This window comes from Aulonocara stuartgranti (genome assembly GCF_965226115.1).
Source record: "Aulonocara stuartgranti genome assembly, chromosome: 1".
NCBI lineage: Eukaryota > Metazoa > Chordata > Actinopteri > Cichliformes > Cichlidae > Aulonocara > Aulonocara stuartgranti.
In genome coordinates, this window is record NC_138939.1 from 8,074,314 (window position 1) to 8,090,264 (window position 15,951).

Here is a 15,951-nt window from a genome sequence, read left to right on the forward strand (position 1 = left end):
TTTAAGAAGGCAATATAAATTGGCAGTACTCCCAGAAACAACAAAGCAAGCACAAGGGTCAAAATTGCATCCAAAGTTTTCCTGGCAGCAACATGCTCGCGCTATGATTAAAGCAAAGAAACTGAGCCAACACCACGGGCACCGACAGCCAATTACAGCCCCCTCCATAGCACAGCCACAAACTCATCACCCAATGGTTCTTCATCCCGTTGCTTCGGGGCCATGCTGTTTCTGCTCTAACCATACGGTCTGGTACTGATTTACACCTGGCATGACCAGGTGATTGTTATTAGCTAAATGAGAGCACAGAAAACAAACATTAATCTGAGTCCTGGTTTTGAAGACCGCTCGTAAACCTATGACAACCACAGCTGCAGTTTTTTAAGATATCAAAATACATCTCTTTCCGATTTTCACAAAACTTTGTCTTTTGATCTACTGATCCAGTTTTTAAATGGGCAATTTAATATTGGAAATAAGTTGGAAAAAGCGAACGTCACAGAAATAAAAAAAGAATAATCAAAGAACTGTGGAAATCAAAATATCTTGGCTTTTAGAGTTTAGCATAAATGAAAAACACACACACAGATTCATGCATTTCCATTAATGGAGCAGTACTGTGTTTCACTGGAAACTGCATGGTAAACACATCTTTCAAACTCCGAACTTTCACTTTGTAAGACAGGCCTTGTTTTCCCCCCAAAGAGGCAAAAATCTTATTTTGGGGGTGAGTGGGACAATCATTTTACTTTTCCAAAAAAGATAACAGTAAGCCAAAGCTTCACAGAATAAAAATGTGGATCTATCATGTTAGGTCTTCAACTGACATAATTTTGTGAAAAAACCTGGACGTAGCATTCTTGGCAAAAGAGATTATGCAGATGAAATAAATTCCTCACCATTCTCCAGTTTTTGTGACATTTTATTGAATCCGTTATCTCATCTCATGAATCATATTATTAACAAGTATTCTTACTTTTCCCTTCCCTGCCTCCCTGTCTCCACCCCTCGTGGACACGAGCCAGCTGTTTCTACAGAGCGCACTTCCAGATGATGACGGTGGTGAGGAACCAGGAGCGCTGTTCACACGAAGACAAATAAATCTTTGCAAAGATTCTGAAAAATGAGTGTTTGCGACGTGCTGCTGACAAAACTTCAGACTGCACAATTTTTAAAGATTGTGATTTTATTTTGAGACAGAACTGTCATTTGTGATTTGTCATTTAATAAATACATATTAAAATTCACACTGTATAAAGAAATTAAATAATGAAACAGTACAGCAGAATGAAAATCTTGCAAACAAACATACAGTATAATATTTTTGATAATTGTATTAAAGCTCCCTTTTGGAATATTCAAATAAATGAAATCTAAACGGTCCGTGAAGACCTACAACAGCGAGGATCATTGGCTTGCCACCATCTATTAAGTTTTTTACCGTTTCACAGAGGCCCAGTTATGAAGGCTTTACTTGAACTCCACAACTCAGTGTATCCCTCAAATCTAAAGCCAGTGCCAAACCTAAGAAAATGCATGTCTAGTGTAAATAAGGCAGAGGCCGCACCTCTCCAGTTTTCCCCTCATAGCGGTGGAGAGAACTCCATCAGTGGAGAGAGCATGGTGAGCCTGTGGTTCACCCACAGTAAAGGCAGTGGGGGGAAAAGGGGGGTGCGGAGTAGTATGTAGCTGTTTGTACAGGCCTCTATATCATATATCGTACACATCATCTATACTATTTGCTGAAAATGCTTTTGAAACATCTTAATGTCACAGCTCTGGCTTATTTGTATTTTCAGTTTTTCGTAGGTTTAGTTAAACTTCAAATACATTTGAATGTTCTGCACCAAACCAAAATGCAACAGTGCCAGTTGCGTGTTGCCGTGACAGTGTTGTATTGTCATACAAGCTGTCCACCATTTATATATCAATGGTGTGTCAGTAGGAGGGGATTCGGGCTAAGCAGGGCAACAACAGTGTAAAGAACAGGGAACTTTCACATTCAGCAGTGTGCAAATCCAAAATTCAAGAGTTTCTTACCAGCCAACTTTTTTTTTCCTGAAAAATAATAAACAGAAGTTCACTACCTGTCCAATCATTTCATGTAAAAACTTTACAGCATCAGCCAAAACATTGACCACATTTGGCTGGCAAGTGCAATATCCCACCCAGATAGTGTACTCAGTTGGTTAGGATGTGGTGTGATTTGGCTACAGCAGAAAGCTGGTCAGGTGAAGGCTCTGTGTCCAACCTGTACACTGACAGACAGCCGAGGAGTTCCAGTCTTCCCACGGTGGCTGTCCTGTTTACTGCAAACAGCAGGCTGAGAAGACAGAAATGTGTCAAGCTCCACTTTTTCAAGATTACAACACATTTCCTACAACATTTGAAATAATTATTCTCTAAGGGTTCGGTAAACACATCTGGCATCCAAAAAGATGAAGAATATTTTCCAGAGTTGCTTAGGAAACTTTTATGTTATTCATTTCGACTGATTAAAGGAAAACAGTGTGTTAGACTAAACATCTTCAACATTTTTATAAAAACAACTCTTTATAAACATTTAAAGTTTATTTATAAATTAATTATCTAACTTAATGCGCGTTTGTGTTACTACCTATGAGCTTAAATGTGATGTCTTTCTCCTTCTCCTGCTGTGTACAGAAGTGCACATCAGCAGCCCAGGTGTTCTGTCTGTGCCACTGCATAATTAGCAATCACCGTTACACTACGTAGATATCACTTCATCAATCAGTTTTCTGAATCTAAATTCAATTGTGAAACTTTAATGAAAGTACAGGCAGATTAAAGACCAGCTAATGTCCGAATTGACTGCATCAGATATTCAAGTCCTCACATGCGTCTCTGTTAGGTAATACTTAGGAGAGTCCAGGGCTGCAGTGCATGTGTGAAAAGTGCTTTAGTGTGTCGTCTCCTGTCCACTCTCCAGCATAGACAGACTGGCATCCCACCAAATAGTATATGTAGTTTGCAGTATATGTATACTCTTCTTGTGATTTTAATACTGATGTTATAGCAGTGACAGAAACTAATAATCATCTGCATTTAGAATAAAATGTACTCTATGCTTATTAGGCCTGCATCAGAATTCTGGCATGATCCCCATGTTTCAGATTTTTCCATGAAAATCCAATTGCTTATACTTGTCTGTGTATTTTTTTTTTCTTGCTGACATTTTCTGCATCAGGGTAACAAAAGAAGCTTTGAATTATTTTCTATAACAATCTTCTTCTGAGGTGTTACAGCTCTAAGCCAACTCATCTTTGAACAAAGCCAGTACAAACAGCCACTGACACTGATAAAATATAATTAATTTTGTAAACACACTAAATCGTGACCTTGGAGGAGATGCGAGTCCTCTTTTATTGTTTGTTGCTGCATGAGCCAAACAGAACATGTCCAGTCCTTTTCCATAAATAAACCTTTATGTAAATGGAGTTATCAGATATTCATCTGCCAAGACCTTCATTTCTATCCCCTGCTGGGCTACACTGATCATGCATATGATGCCAGTTTAAATATTCAGGGCTCCAGGCTTGTAAGGGAAAGGTGCTGTACATGGACTACCAAGACAGTCTGACATGTGATTTTTTAGAGGAGTTTAGAGATCTCAGTTCTCAGCAAAAGTTGGTTATGCTTATGTTGGTGTAGTCTAAGGTCACCAGACAGACTTGGGCGTAGCTGCGACCCTCTCTACTACAGCTACTGTTGGATTAGTGCCAGCCAGGCTAACTGTGGTGTGGTTTTATTAAAATAACACCAGCAGAATAAGAAGCCACATTCTTCATGAAACTTAAACGGCCTCTACAGTCATCAGTTGCCTTCCCCCGTTCCTGTCTTTTTTTCTTTTTTAAATTCATAACTCCCCAGGAATCCCTAGCGGAGAACAGGATATTGTCCCGACTTTAAGTATTTACTATCCATCTAGGAGCAGAGCTTAGAAAATATGAGGAATTAGGTTTTGTCTACAAAGGTTACCACTACAGAAATTTGCAGATATTAAAACTTAACTTTGTGGAGACGTTTGACATGTAGCAACACAAAAGGAACAAAAAGCAACCCTTAAATAGAAGTTTCGAGTTTAGATTTTTTAAAGTTATTATTTTTTTCTTTGAATATGTCTCACTTTCACAATATAGGCTATACGGGAGGACAGGGCTGCATGGAAATAAAATGAAAGAGTCAGGGAGCCCAGCAGGGCGGCCAGAGCAGCAACAGAATGGCTCATATTTTACTAGTGGAAAAAACTTCAGTGAAAGGACATTTCATTGCAACTTGAGATGTGTGTTCCTCACCTACAGCAACTTCCACCACATCCCCTCACTAACACTACATATACTGTAGCTACTTATCAGAATGGCTGCAAGGTAAAATCAAAAAAGTAAAAACACATTTAAGGGCAAAGTAATGATTACACAACACAACAGGGAGACTCACAACTTCTGACGGATTCTGCGAGAGATTCTCGATCCAGAGAAACGTCCCTTTGAGTCTCCTGCATCTGAAAAATTAACAAAACATGTATCTTAAGATCCTTGCCTCTGTTTTTTTTGTAAATCAAATGTTTTCTCATACAGTCTGGGGTCTTTCTTCTCCTTCACTTGAATGTACGCTGAAGGAGTGCATGCTTACCTTAATATGCTTTTTGAGGTATTCAGCTCTGCTCATGAGGCTTTTAATCTGATGAGATACAAACTTCCAATAAATTTGGTAACAGATACACAGTTACAACACAGTCACAGTGGCTTTCATTTTAAACATGTTTTCTACTCAGGATTTTAACTGTGCCTGCAGCATGAATCCAGAAGCAAGGCTGACTAGTTAAAATATAATCCATCCCATAGTAGATGAGATAACAGATTGTACAGATATTCATAGTTCCTAGACTTCAGTGATCCCCCTTTTCTCTGGTTTTTAATAAAAAGTCTTCTTTGTTATCAAAAGGCTGTAAAACAAAACACATTAGTACAACCCTCAGCTGTAGTTTGTGGTTACATAACACTAGTAATTCTCAGACAGCTTCCAGTATAACCATATAGTCTAATTTTTTACATTTTATTGTGACTTAATTGCCTTTAAGTGAAGTATACAGATGGTTAATTGTTTTTTGTTGTGTATTATGTATTTTATTTATTATTTACTCTACACTGTGCTGTTTTTGTGCATAAAACAAACAAACAAACAATAAATTCTGGATGCATGTTGGCAAAACCTGAATTAAATCAGATCAAACCAATCATCTCTGCAACTTAGTATTTCTATTTTTTGAAAAGATTTCATATGGCACACACGTGCAAGCGGTAACTGCTGTCATCACAAGGCTCGAGGATGCTCTTTACTGTGGTAATCAGTCCTTTGGTGATCATGAAGGTTTTTGGCTGCACCTAATACCTAGTTGTACCCCCACTTTGTCACAATTTAAAGCCAGCTCTCTCAGGTCTTACTGAAGTAACATCTGAGGATCGTAATGACGGGAGACCTAAATTGATGACGTCCATAATGTCCCTTTAAAACACCAATCTTTGGAGCCAAATAATCATTCTGACCACAGGTTTTTAGTATCCGGCTCTGACCCCAACCTTATGTAGCCACAAAACTTTAATCACAATCCCTTTAATCACCAACTACAATAAATGTGGAACAAATCTACACGGGTAAGCAAAGTATATGGGGCATGCTGATAACTTGCAGAAATTTTATTACCAACAAAGGCTACAAGACAAAGAGATCCCATGTATGCTCAGCCATAATGACACTATGTCAACATACACTAGCTAGATCCAAGCTATGACTCACTACTGAGAAGCCAGAATATTGAATTACAGCTTTGAGAGACCAAAGTGTGCTCAACAGTAGATATGAACGCACATGGAGGCCAGCCATGGCAGCATGTGTTGGCTTTTTTAGGTTCTCACATACACACATGCTTTCAATCTAATACCCCAAACTCGCCTCCCTAATGCTGCATTAGATTATTACAGCCGCAGCTGAATTTACTTAAGACAAGCACCCATAAAACTTCAAATAGGGAGGTCTACACGGCTCATTCAATCCCCCCCCCTTTTTTTTTTGGCTTTGTTGTTGAAATATGGCTGTCTGTTGTTGGATCAGTTTCTGGATTAACAATCTTCACAAAAACAAAAGACTCCGGAGCTTTACCAACAGACATACACAACACCTCATCAATGCAAGAATCCAGGATCCTAATTCCTCAAAGTTACAGTAAGCAATCTTACAGGATTGCAGAATTTAGGGTTTTATTCAGCTTCGTTGAGGATGTTGGAAAAACATGGCTATTATTCCCCCAGGTTCTCGCAAGTGTAAGAAGATTAGAAATAAATAAATGGATGCTGACCTTCTTGACATTTTAGATTCATCACATCCCCACATTTTTAAAAACATTTCATTTTTAGCTGACTGACTTTAAAGTTGACATTACTCTTTTGCAACAGAGGCTTTCCAGCCTCTACAGTAACTGAAGTGGATTAGAAAAAACAATAGTCTATGAATGAGACATCTAGCTAAATTTTAGCAAAGTTTTTAAATTGTAAAACCAAAAAAAAGCACCATAAAGCTTTATGTAACTGATAATTTGTCAGTATGTGTACCTCTGCAAGAGTGGTCACGTGACACACTGGTAATACAAGATATCCAATTATCTACGTGGACAGTGATCTATGGGTATGTTACAGGAACTATAGATGATGAATTATATTATTTGTTCTTTACCAAAAAACAAAACAAAAACAAAATCGTATTTGATGAGTGGAAAAAATGCTTGCAGGTTATGTGATGGAGTGTGTATTGTGGAAGGTGATCAGCTGAGGGCTCAGTGGAGGTAGGAGATTGTCGTTCCTACTGTGAGCACTGAACCAGAATCCCTTCCTCACACACTCACCTCGCTGTGGAGCAGCTCCCTCCTGCGGCCCTGGGGCTCGGCTGGCTCACCAAGAGGAGAAAAAAAAAGACATAAGAATAATGAGGAAAATAATGAGGAGATGAAGGGAGGAGAGAAGTCCAATACCTAATTACTTAGTTTGTTCTGGGAGAGGTCAACTACAAGACTGGATTTCACTAGTGAGGTTCAAGATGGGATGGTTTCTAATGTAGGCCAGTGTTTTCACCAACTACCATCCAAAAGAGAAGACTCACAGAAAATGGAGAGAGATGAGCAGTAAAAAGAGGAGTCTGTGGTAGTTAGGCATGATGAAAAGCTGTGTGGCAAAGAGCTCCTAGACAGTCAAAGAACCAATCTTTTCCCCCGACTATACTCCTCATGGTATCCTCTGCCACAACAAGGCTCCCTGACACTGGAGAGAGAAGGTGGTTGGGACTGCATTCACCAACCAACTAAACCAGTATAGCATAACAAATCTAAAAAAAAAAAGAAAAAAAAAAAAGCTATCAGCGTTATTCTACACGTGTAAAAATTTTCTTCAGACAGCTTTAGAAACTAATATCCATTTCAAGTGAAAAAGTAACAGTATTTTTTAATTGACCAGATTTGTTTCAAAAGCAGTATCTGAATGCTTAGAGCTCTTGTCTATTAGAAAGATAATAGTTTTTGTTTGTTTCCAGTGTGTAAACACAAATAAGTGAAGTGTTCTGTCTGAATGGGAAGCAGATGGCAAGGCTTTCATACCACACACAGGGTGCTGGCACGGGTCTCATCCCAGCTCAAAGCCACATCTGGATCACTCTATTCCACCTCTTCCATTGGGCTGATCTTCCAGATGAGCTCATGAACCCAGCCTAATGGACGCCAGGCCACAGACAGAGTCACTGGAGTCTCTTCTGTTACTCTGTCTGTCATACTAAGTGTCCCCATCTCTCTCCAAGTCTGTGGTTTCACAGTCTCTTGTCTTTCACCCTTTCAGATTACCTTTCACTCTCCCCCGGTCACCCTTTCTTTGCATCCACCTCTCTAAAAGACCCTTTGTCATGTTTAGTATCTTTTCTTATTCTAGTTAAATTACTCTTTATTCACTCTCCAACGTCTTTCCCTTGAGGATCATTTTTCCTTAGCTATTTCTTGACCTAGCTATAGCCTCAACTCTAACTGAATTTCCTGAACTCTGAGTCCTAGCCTACTCATTATTACCCCACTTTACATAACTCTAAGTGCCAAGCTGCCTTTTAAAATTATTTTTCTTCAAAATCTTTCTTATTTTTCTCTCTCTAGTACCAAATATTTGCAAACACACGAACAAAGCTGCTACAGTCTCAGTGTGCAGAGAAAGTACCAGATAGAGGACTACAAGATGGTTTCATTGTCTTTGGTGACACTTCAGCATTCCCTATGCTTTAGCACTTTAGCTTACCTTAAGAACCGGTGAAGTGGCTCAGCAACCAACATCTATAAAAATCTGAATAACTGATGTTATAACGAAAGAAATGTATTTGTCTACCTGCTAGTCCCAACAGTAGTTCCCCTAAACACTGCTGGTACATATCCAGTGCCTCAAGGTCATCTGATCCACTCTCCTCCTATACAGGAACGTTAGGCAGAAATTATTTAAGCCAGTATATCAAGTAACTAAAAACTAACTAGCACCACTACTACTACTACACAATTTATTCCCTTCTTGTTGGCTGCTGAAACAACAGACACAAAACTGAAAAAACAAACAAACATTTGTTTGGTTCACAAATGAGCTTAAAAGATGTGGTTTGGATATCAATCTAAGAGAAGGGTTTGGTTTTTTACTCTTCCACTTAGGTCTTATTCTCCATTATATTGCCTTTACTTCACTTTGCCTTTATGTGTAACTACAGTGATGTCATCATCCCGCAATAAACCCATCTAACCTTAGCAATGGCAGTAGAGGCCATCTCCAAAGCAGCTAGCAGACGTGGCTGATCTTTAGACATTTCTGCAAATGAAGAAAAACAGAAAACTACTTTGCATTGCTGTTGAATTTAGATGGACACACAGCAGAACTCATTCTACTGAAACATATGCAGAACTTTGAAATTAGCATGAAATATTGATGCATCTTATGACAAACTGTATTGTGGACACAGTGGTTTAGTTATATATTTGAGTAATTGTTTGAGCTTCAGACTGAAGAAGCTTCTCGATGAGAGGTAAAACGTCTTCAAGAAACCTAAATAAGTCCAGACACTTTTCTTTCCAAGCTCTTTAGACTACGATGACCTGGATGACTGAAAACCTTCACAGACATTTCACCTCCAGGACAAAGAGAAATGAACATTTTTTTCCTTCTAATACTGATTAAAGTTTTACATGTTTCATCTTTGCATGTTTGCTATTCTACAAAAACCCATTTTGAAGTAAACATCCAATTATTTGATCTAAGTTAAAAGAAAAATGATACACAGTGTGTGGCTAAACAAGGCTCAAGTTTGATTCATAGTGCAGCACTAAGTGAACCTGGACTTCACAGACATGTTGCTTGAATGAAGGCTGCAAAGACTGGTGTGTGGCCTTGGTAATAATGTGTGGTGTAAACATAGGATATTGATTAACAAGCACAGTGCTTATGTAAAACAAAATACAGCAGGCTACATCCAGCTTGGGAGCCATGTGGTGCCTCAGCCTCTGCCCGGAGATGTATGTTTTTTATTTTTTGTTTCTTTACCTCGGAGGATGTCCCTGGAAGTCCGCGCCTGCTCGAAGCTCAGCCTGTTGTCCGAAGCTACCAGGGCTTTCAGCTCCTCAGCTCTGGACACATACTGCCTGACCTGTGGAAAGGCCGCTTACATTGACTTAACTTAATTACATCAACCACAACATATGGTTCTCATGCTCTCTATACACACATATGGTTTTCATAAAGAAGAATTCATTACAAGTGAGAGCCACTGGATTATAGGGAAAAAAGCAACTGAAAATAGAGGGCAATCCACATGTGAATGTGAGGACTGTTTTCAGGCCTACCTTTTGCCTGAGGGCCTCTTTACGTTGACAATTTGTTTCATCTAGGGAGGGCAAAGAAAAGAGATGTGTTGGTTTTTCATTTATTGAGTTTCCTTTGCCAGTTTATTGTGCTGGAACAAAGACAGTGCATCATAGTGGGCCTTAAGTCATAGACAGGATATTATGGTGGTTGTTGCTCTTACAATAAATAGCAGGGACAAAGTGCTCAAGAGCACTGCAGTAAAGCGAGAGTGCTGCAGACCTCTCCCCCTCCTGGTCCTTCTGAACGGCCTGTAGGACCAGCTTTTTCTGGAAAGAAGAAACAGAAAGTGGTATTACTGATTGGAAACGGATACAAACGTCTATTCATTAACACCACACAGCGAAAGTATGTTTACAGACCTACAAACGCATGTATAAAAGTCAGTCACATACAAAATATTTCTTGAAAATCTGGAATAATCCTAGTCTCTTACCGCTTTCACTATACTTTCTGCAGTTGGCATGTGCTCCATATCCACAAAAGGGTGGGTAAAGAACTCTGCAAAGGTAATCCGGGCATCTGGATTTCTCTCCAGCAGCCGCAACAGAAGGTCTCTGCAGTCCTTGGATACCCTGGCCCCGGGAGGGAGCTGATACAAAACACAACCTTATTGCATTGCATCCAATCGGCATGGTGATACAAGGAAAAAGGACAGCACATTGTTACCACAGACCCTCTGGTCTCACGTTGCTACTTTCTGTCAAAAGATGACCTTTAAACTCTCTGTGTGAATCCCTGGATAATGGGCCATGTGCTAATGCAATCAATTAAGTCTAAGACTAATGTCTGATTCAAGAATCCTAGTGTTTTGAAAGTCCTCCAACATTAAAGTGCACGGATCGCGGATGCCCCAGTAGCCCATCACGTACAAAGGCTGGACAGAGGGTTTCATTACTGTCATGGGACCTTTGCTGCACGTCATTCCGCCCCTCTTTCCCCTTTTCTTGTCTCCATTAAAGAAAGGGTAAAACAAGCACATGTTTTCTTGATAATTCTTCCAATCTTAAGCCTAATGTGGTTTGCGCATGTGGCAAAAAATAGGACAAAGACACAAATAGAGTTATTAGTTACTAAGCCATTTAATTAATTATCTCTCTCTGTCTCTTTTTTAAGAGATCACAAGCCCTTGTTTTCTGTATGTAAACACAGTTTTCAGTCCCAGACTGCCCTCTTAAATCAGTATTTGTCAAACTCTGGAGTAGACCACAGAATCACTGCAGGAGAGGACAAATGAGAAGAGTAAAAGTATGGAATGAAGCTAAGAGAGGATAACATTTATTTAGGGAATAAACAAACAGCTTATGCTGCTGTCTTGATGTTTATTTCACTCAAATTCATCTAGTATCTTTTATTATTTCTCATCATTTAAAAGTTCATGTTCTTCAGCTTCCTAGAAGAGACATTTCAGATTGTCTTGAATGTTGTAGGTGATTTAAGAGGACCAGTCATGTTTCAGTAGAGCTTCAATTGCTGGTTCCTCTTGAGTGGAATAGTTTGCCATCTAGTGGTTAAATCCAGTACATGGGAGAAAAATACACAACAACTGTTGTGTTTTCTACACAGGCCACCTACAGCATATTTCAGATTTACTGTTAGGAAATTATTACTATGCTATCTAATTTGAAGAAGATGTAATGATACATATCAATCTGGAAAACCTGATCAACCCCAATATACTATGGAGATACTGTACAAATGTAACAAAATGAAATGCTTAAATTTGTGCCTTTGCATACTGACGAGCAATTTTTATAAACATAAGAAACATAACTATAGCATTCAGCAGGATTTCTACATCCATAGTTGGAATAGTCATTGTCATTTGCACATTTGCTCATAACCAGTGCAATTCAAGTTTTTCTAACACATTCACCAGATTGCTCATAACTTACTTCAATAGGTTGGTTGCTCCTGATCTTCTCCTCTAATTCAGCATATGACTTTGATGCAAATGGTGCTCTGCCAAACAATGCCTCTGTGTGCACAAAAACAATGGGCAGTAGATTATTACAAAAGAATAATTATGCAATAATTACTGAGTACTTCATAATAAAAAAAATAAAGAAAGTGATTCAACTGAGCAATCTTAATAAACTCTTGCACACAGATACACAGATAGACAGACAGATAGACAGATAGATATTAAAACAATCAACAACTTGAATGTTGGATTTTATTGAAAAATTCTGTGCAAATGAAAAATTAAATTAATTCTACTTAGCTTTTCTAAAAAGCACATAATATAAAATATTCTTTTCATTTTGCACTGTACAGTGTCACACCGATAGCACACGTTACTGCTGTGTGCTATTACAATATTATTGCACAATTACTGCACTAAAAACCCATAAAGGGCTCTTCACCACTCTGTCACTTGATGATTAATAGTTCAATTCTACTTTTAGCCTACTGAGTGAGCTCTTTCAAGCCTGCAGGGTCAGTCAGCTGATTAGCCTTTTATTGCTGGAAAAGGAGTGGTGTCAAGATATTATAAATTACTGTCAGAAGTGAGACACACAACATGGCACAGGACAGATTACACCAGATTCTGTGTACCCAGAACCACATTAGTTGCCAAGATGTCTAACACAAATGCATTACAAGTGACAAATGAAGCAAAGTATTCTTCATGTTGATGGCATTTCACATTCACAAGAGATAAAATATGTGAACACGCAGTACTTGCCATAGAGAATAACTCCTACAGACCACAGATCCACCCTGGAGTCATACTGCCGACGGCACACCATCTCAGGAGCCATGTAGAGAGGAGAACCTCTCAGGACACTCTGCTCGTCCCATGGGGACATGTATTGTGCAAAACCAAAATCTGTGGGCAAATTAGGAAGTAAATTACATCTGAAACTATCTGTTTATTCTCTACCAGTTGGCATGTTTACAGTAAAACATTAGCTTCCCGTGCTTGTTGTTTAGTGAGTGCATGTGATCACCTGCTAGTTTCAGGATAGAGCCGCTGAGCAGAATATTCTGGGGTTTCAAATCCAGGTGTGAGATATTTCGCTCATGAAGAAACTGGAGGGCACAAGCTGTTTTTGTGGACAGATGTAATAGCTCAGGATAGAATATGAATGCAATTTTATTCCACAAACAAGTATGCACAGCTGAAAAAGTTTTCGAATTGGATTTAATTTCCAGACTTCCTAAAACGGGTATGTAAAAACCTGCTTCATGCTGATTGCTTTCAAACAAGTCTCTCATCAAAAACATTCACATAAAACTTCAGCAATATTGTTTGAAATGGGAATCACCCACCAATCTGCTGCAGGAAGCGCCGAGTCACACTCTCAGGTAAAATCCTGCGACTGCGAATGAAGCAGGAGAGATCGCCACCAGAACACCATTCAAGAATCAAGTAAATATTTTCAGCATCCCACTGATGAAAAAGAAAAGTTCAGACACTGAGGGACAGAGTCGAAGCAAGAGTATTAGTTTTATTTCACATTTATTTCGTTAATATCTTTCTTAATGTTTTAAAAACATAAATATCAGCTAAAAAAGAAGAAAACAGGAAGAAAACATATAAACAAGAGAGAAATTATATAAAAAATTTATTTAGAAAATTATATAGAAAGTGATATCCAAACAATTAATGTAGAAAAAGGTGCAAATATAGTAAACACAATATTGTAAATAACAAAATATTTTAAAACAATTTATTATTCAATCTGGGAAAAGTTTATATAATAATATGGGTCTAGTGCCTTTCTGTTCCTTTTTCCTATTTTATTGATTTTTTTAAGTACCAAAAATATTATTTACAGTATTTTTTATTTTTATTTTGGGAGATTGCTGCAACTGGTCCAGGGTGTATCCTGCTTCTCACCCTACAACAGCTGGGAGAAGCTCCCGCCCTTATATTCCTGAACTAGATGAACAGTTATTAAAAAGCCAGACAGATAATATGGGACACAAAACTCTGCTCATCAAAAAAAAAAAACCTTGCATAAGTACCAGCTATACTAAAACACATGTATGAGCTTACCTGGAAGTCTTTCAGCTGCACTATATGAGGATGGCGCACAGTCTTTAGGATTTCAATCTCTGTGAGCAGATTTTCTGTGGAAGCCTTGTTAAGAGTCTTCTTTCCAACTACTTTAACTGCAACCACCTCTCGACTGTTCCCCTGCAAAACAAACAAACAAACAAACAAAAAAAGGTTTTAACAGGACTGCATAGTCATTTGAGAAATCAAGTACGCTCCATGACTCAAAAGTCCACAGAACCAACTTCAGCAGCAATGACTTGTGACCGTTTTCTGCATGACTACAGTTTCTCACAACATTATGGAAGAATTTTGGCCCACTCTCCTTTACAGTGTAGTTTTAGTTAACTGAAGTTTGTAGAAATTAATTTATATTCAGCTCTCTTAAGGTGTTGCCACGCTTTTAAATCGGGTTGAGCTCTGGACATTAACTGGACCATTCCAAAATCTTGCTTCTTTTCTTTTTCAACCATTCGTGACCAAATTAAGACAATGCTTTAACTATCAGTCAAATAGCCTCGCATTTTACTCTACAATATTGGTGCCGAGATCCTGTGGCTGAAAAACAAGCCCAAATTACCACTCCACTAATGTTGTTGACAGTTGGCAGGTGTTTGTGTTGATATGCTGTGTTTTTTGCTAAGTAGGGGCTGTACATTATAGCCAAACATCTCCACTATGGCTTTGTCTGTCCAAAGGACATTGTTTCAGAAGTCTTTTGATTTGTTATGTGCCATGTTGATTTGAGAGATAAGAACTTTTCTCCTGATAACCCCTCTTAGCAAGCCATATTATTCCGCCTTTTTCTAACTTTACCATCATGAACTTGAACATTTAACATGCTAGCTGAGGCTTTTGGAGTTAGGCTAGGCCTCTGTTAGGCTAGGACTCGGAGTTCAGGAAATTCAGTTAGAGTTGAGGTGACCACTTCTAAAAAACCTCAGCTTTTTTAGAAGTTGTCACACTTGCAGATGATCAATTAATCAAATGCGCAGGGTTGCATGGACACCTGTCTAAACTTTCTTTTTGACATTATTATGCATAGTGCATAACATACTCTGTGTGAGCCTTAAATGCAGAAAGAATTAGGAATGTAAAATGTGTGGTATATAATCAAAATGACTAATAATACCCACATTTACATATCACAGATTAACTCACCTTCCTGTAGGCTTTGTAGACTGTAGCATATGTACCACTGCCCAGCCGCTCTGTGAGAATAAAGTCTGACAGTTTTGGAGGAGCAAAGCTGGAAGTTGATGCCATGTTGCCACCAGCATGAGATTCTCCCACACAGATCTAAGCTGGAATTTAAGATCGATATGCTGCCTGTTAATACCAAATACCTAATTTTAACCAGCACGAAGAGAAGGAAGGGAAAGTCGTCAGTCTGACCACAGCCATATCGCTTCAAAACTATTGCAATAAAGCGTATTTCAAATATTCTATCAAATACATGTTTATAGTATAAACATTTTATTGAGTTGGCGTCACTTATTCTTCTCTATCCAGGCAGGCAAATCAATAGTTTAGTGAAGACTATAGCTTCAGTTTACTTTCGGTTGTTGTATCCTGAATTCATGCCGAATTTCAGACAGGCTAATGAATGCTCGTCTAGCAAGTATTTATCATCCTAATACACAAAAGAACCGTAAACAGTTTTTTTTTCTTTAAAAGTGCACACATTCCTGTTTACCCTGTTAGCTTCAGAAGTTCTAGCAAGCTAACTTAGCACTTTTACATTATGCTAGTATGTACACAGCCACTAGATGTACTCGAAGTAAACCAATGCCCGGATTAAACACAGAGTATATACAGGTTTCCTGGTTCACACAAAAATAACAAATGGACCAGGAAATATCTGTCACGAACCTGTAGGCCAGCCGCAGCATATGAATGAGGAAAGTACTGTTTACATCCCTGCTGTTAGACTGTCTCATGCTGTACAGCAGCTGACGTCAACACGTATTAAAAATATGTTACTGCCTCCTAGTGTTGATACTC

General features: G+C 38.6%; 1 protein-coding gene across 5 annotated transcripts; it reads right to left on the reverse strand.

Moving 5' to 3' along the window:
• Positions 1–1,168: 1,168 nt before the first annotated feature.
• ulk3 (unc-51 like kinase 3) lies at positions 1,169–15,942 on the reverse strand. 5 transcript variants are annotated; one of them, XM_082541030.1, is made up of 17 exons: positions 15,820–15,942; positions 15,109–15,293; positions 13,948–14,088; positions 13,218–13,338; positions 12,896–12,991; positions 12,631–12,774; positions 11,837–11,919; positions 10,378–10,533; positions 10,105–10,210; positions 9,923–9,963; positions 9,624–9,726; positions 8,830–8,894; positions 8,430–8,508; positions 6,920–6,960; positions 4,654–4,701; positions 4,459–4,522; positions 1,169–2,323 (listed from the first exon to the last, which is right to left on the reverse strand). In XM_082541030.1, the coding sequence occupies exons 2-17, from the start codon at positions 15,211–15,213 to the stop codon at positions 2,307–2,309; spliced, it is 1,410 nt and encodes a 469-aa protein (XP_082397156.1). In that variant the 5' UTR covers positions 15,214–15,293; positions 15,820–15,942; the 3' UTR covers positions 1,169–2,306. The 5 variants fall into 5 exon arrangements, 4 of the variants coding, with proteins under 4 accessions (XP_082397156.1, XP_082397155.1, XP_082397158.1 ...); XM_082541029.1 differs by having other exon boundaries at positions 1,170–2,323; positions 15,109–15,251; positions 15,820–15,940; XR_014277872.1 differs by lacking the exons at positions 1,169–2,323; positions 4,459–4,522 and adding an exon at positions 7,174–7,395 and having other exon boundaries at positions 15,109–15,251; positions 15,820–15,940.
• Between the last annotated feature and the right edge of the window lie 9 nt (positions 15,943–15,951).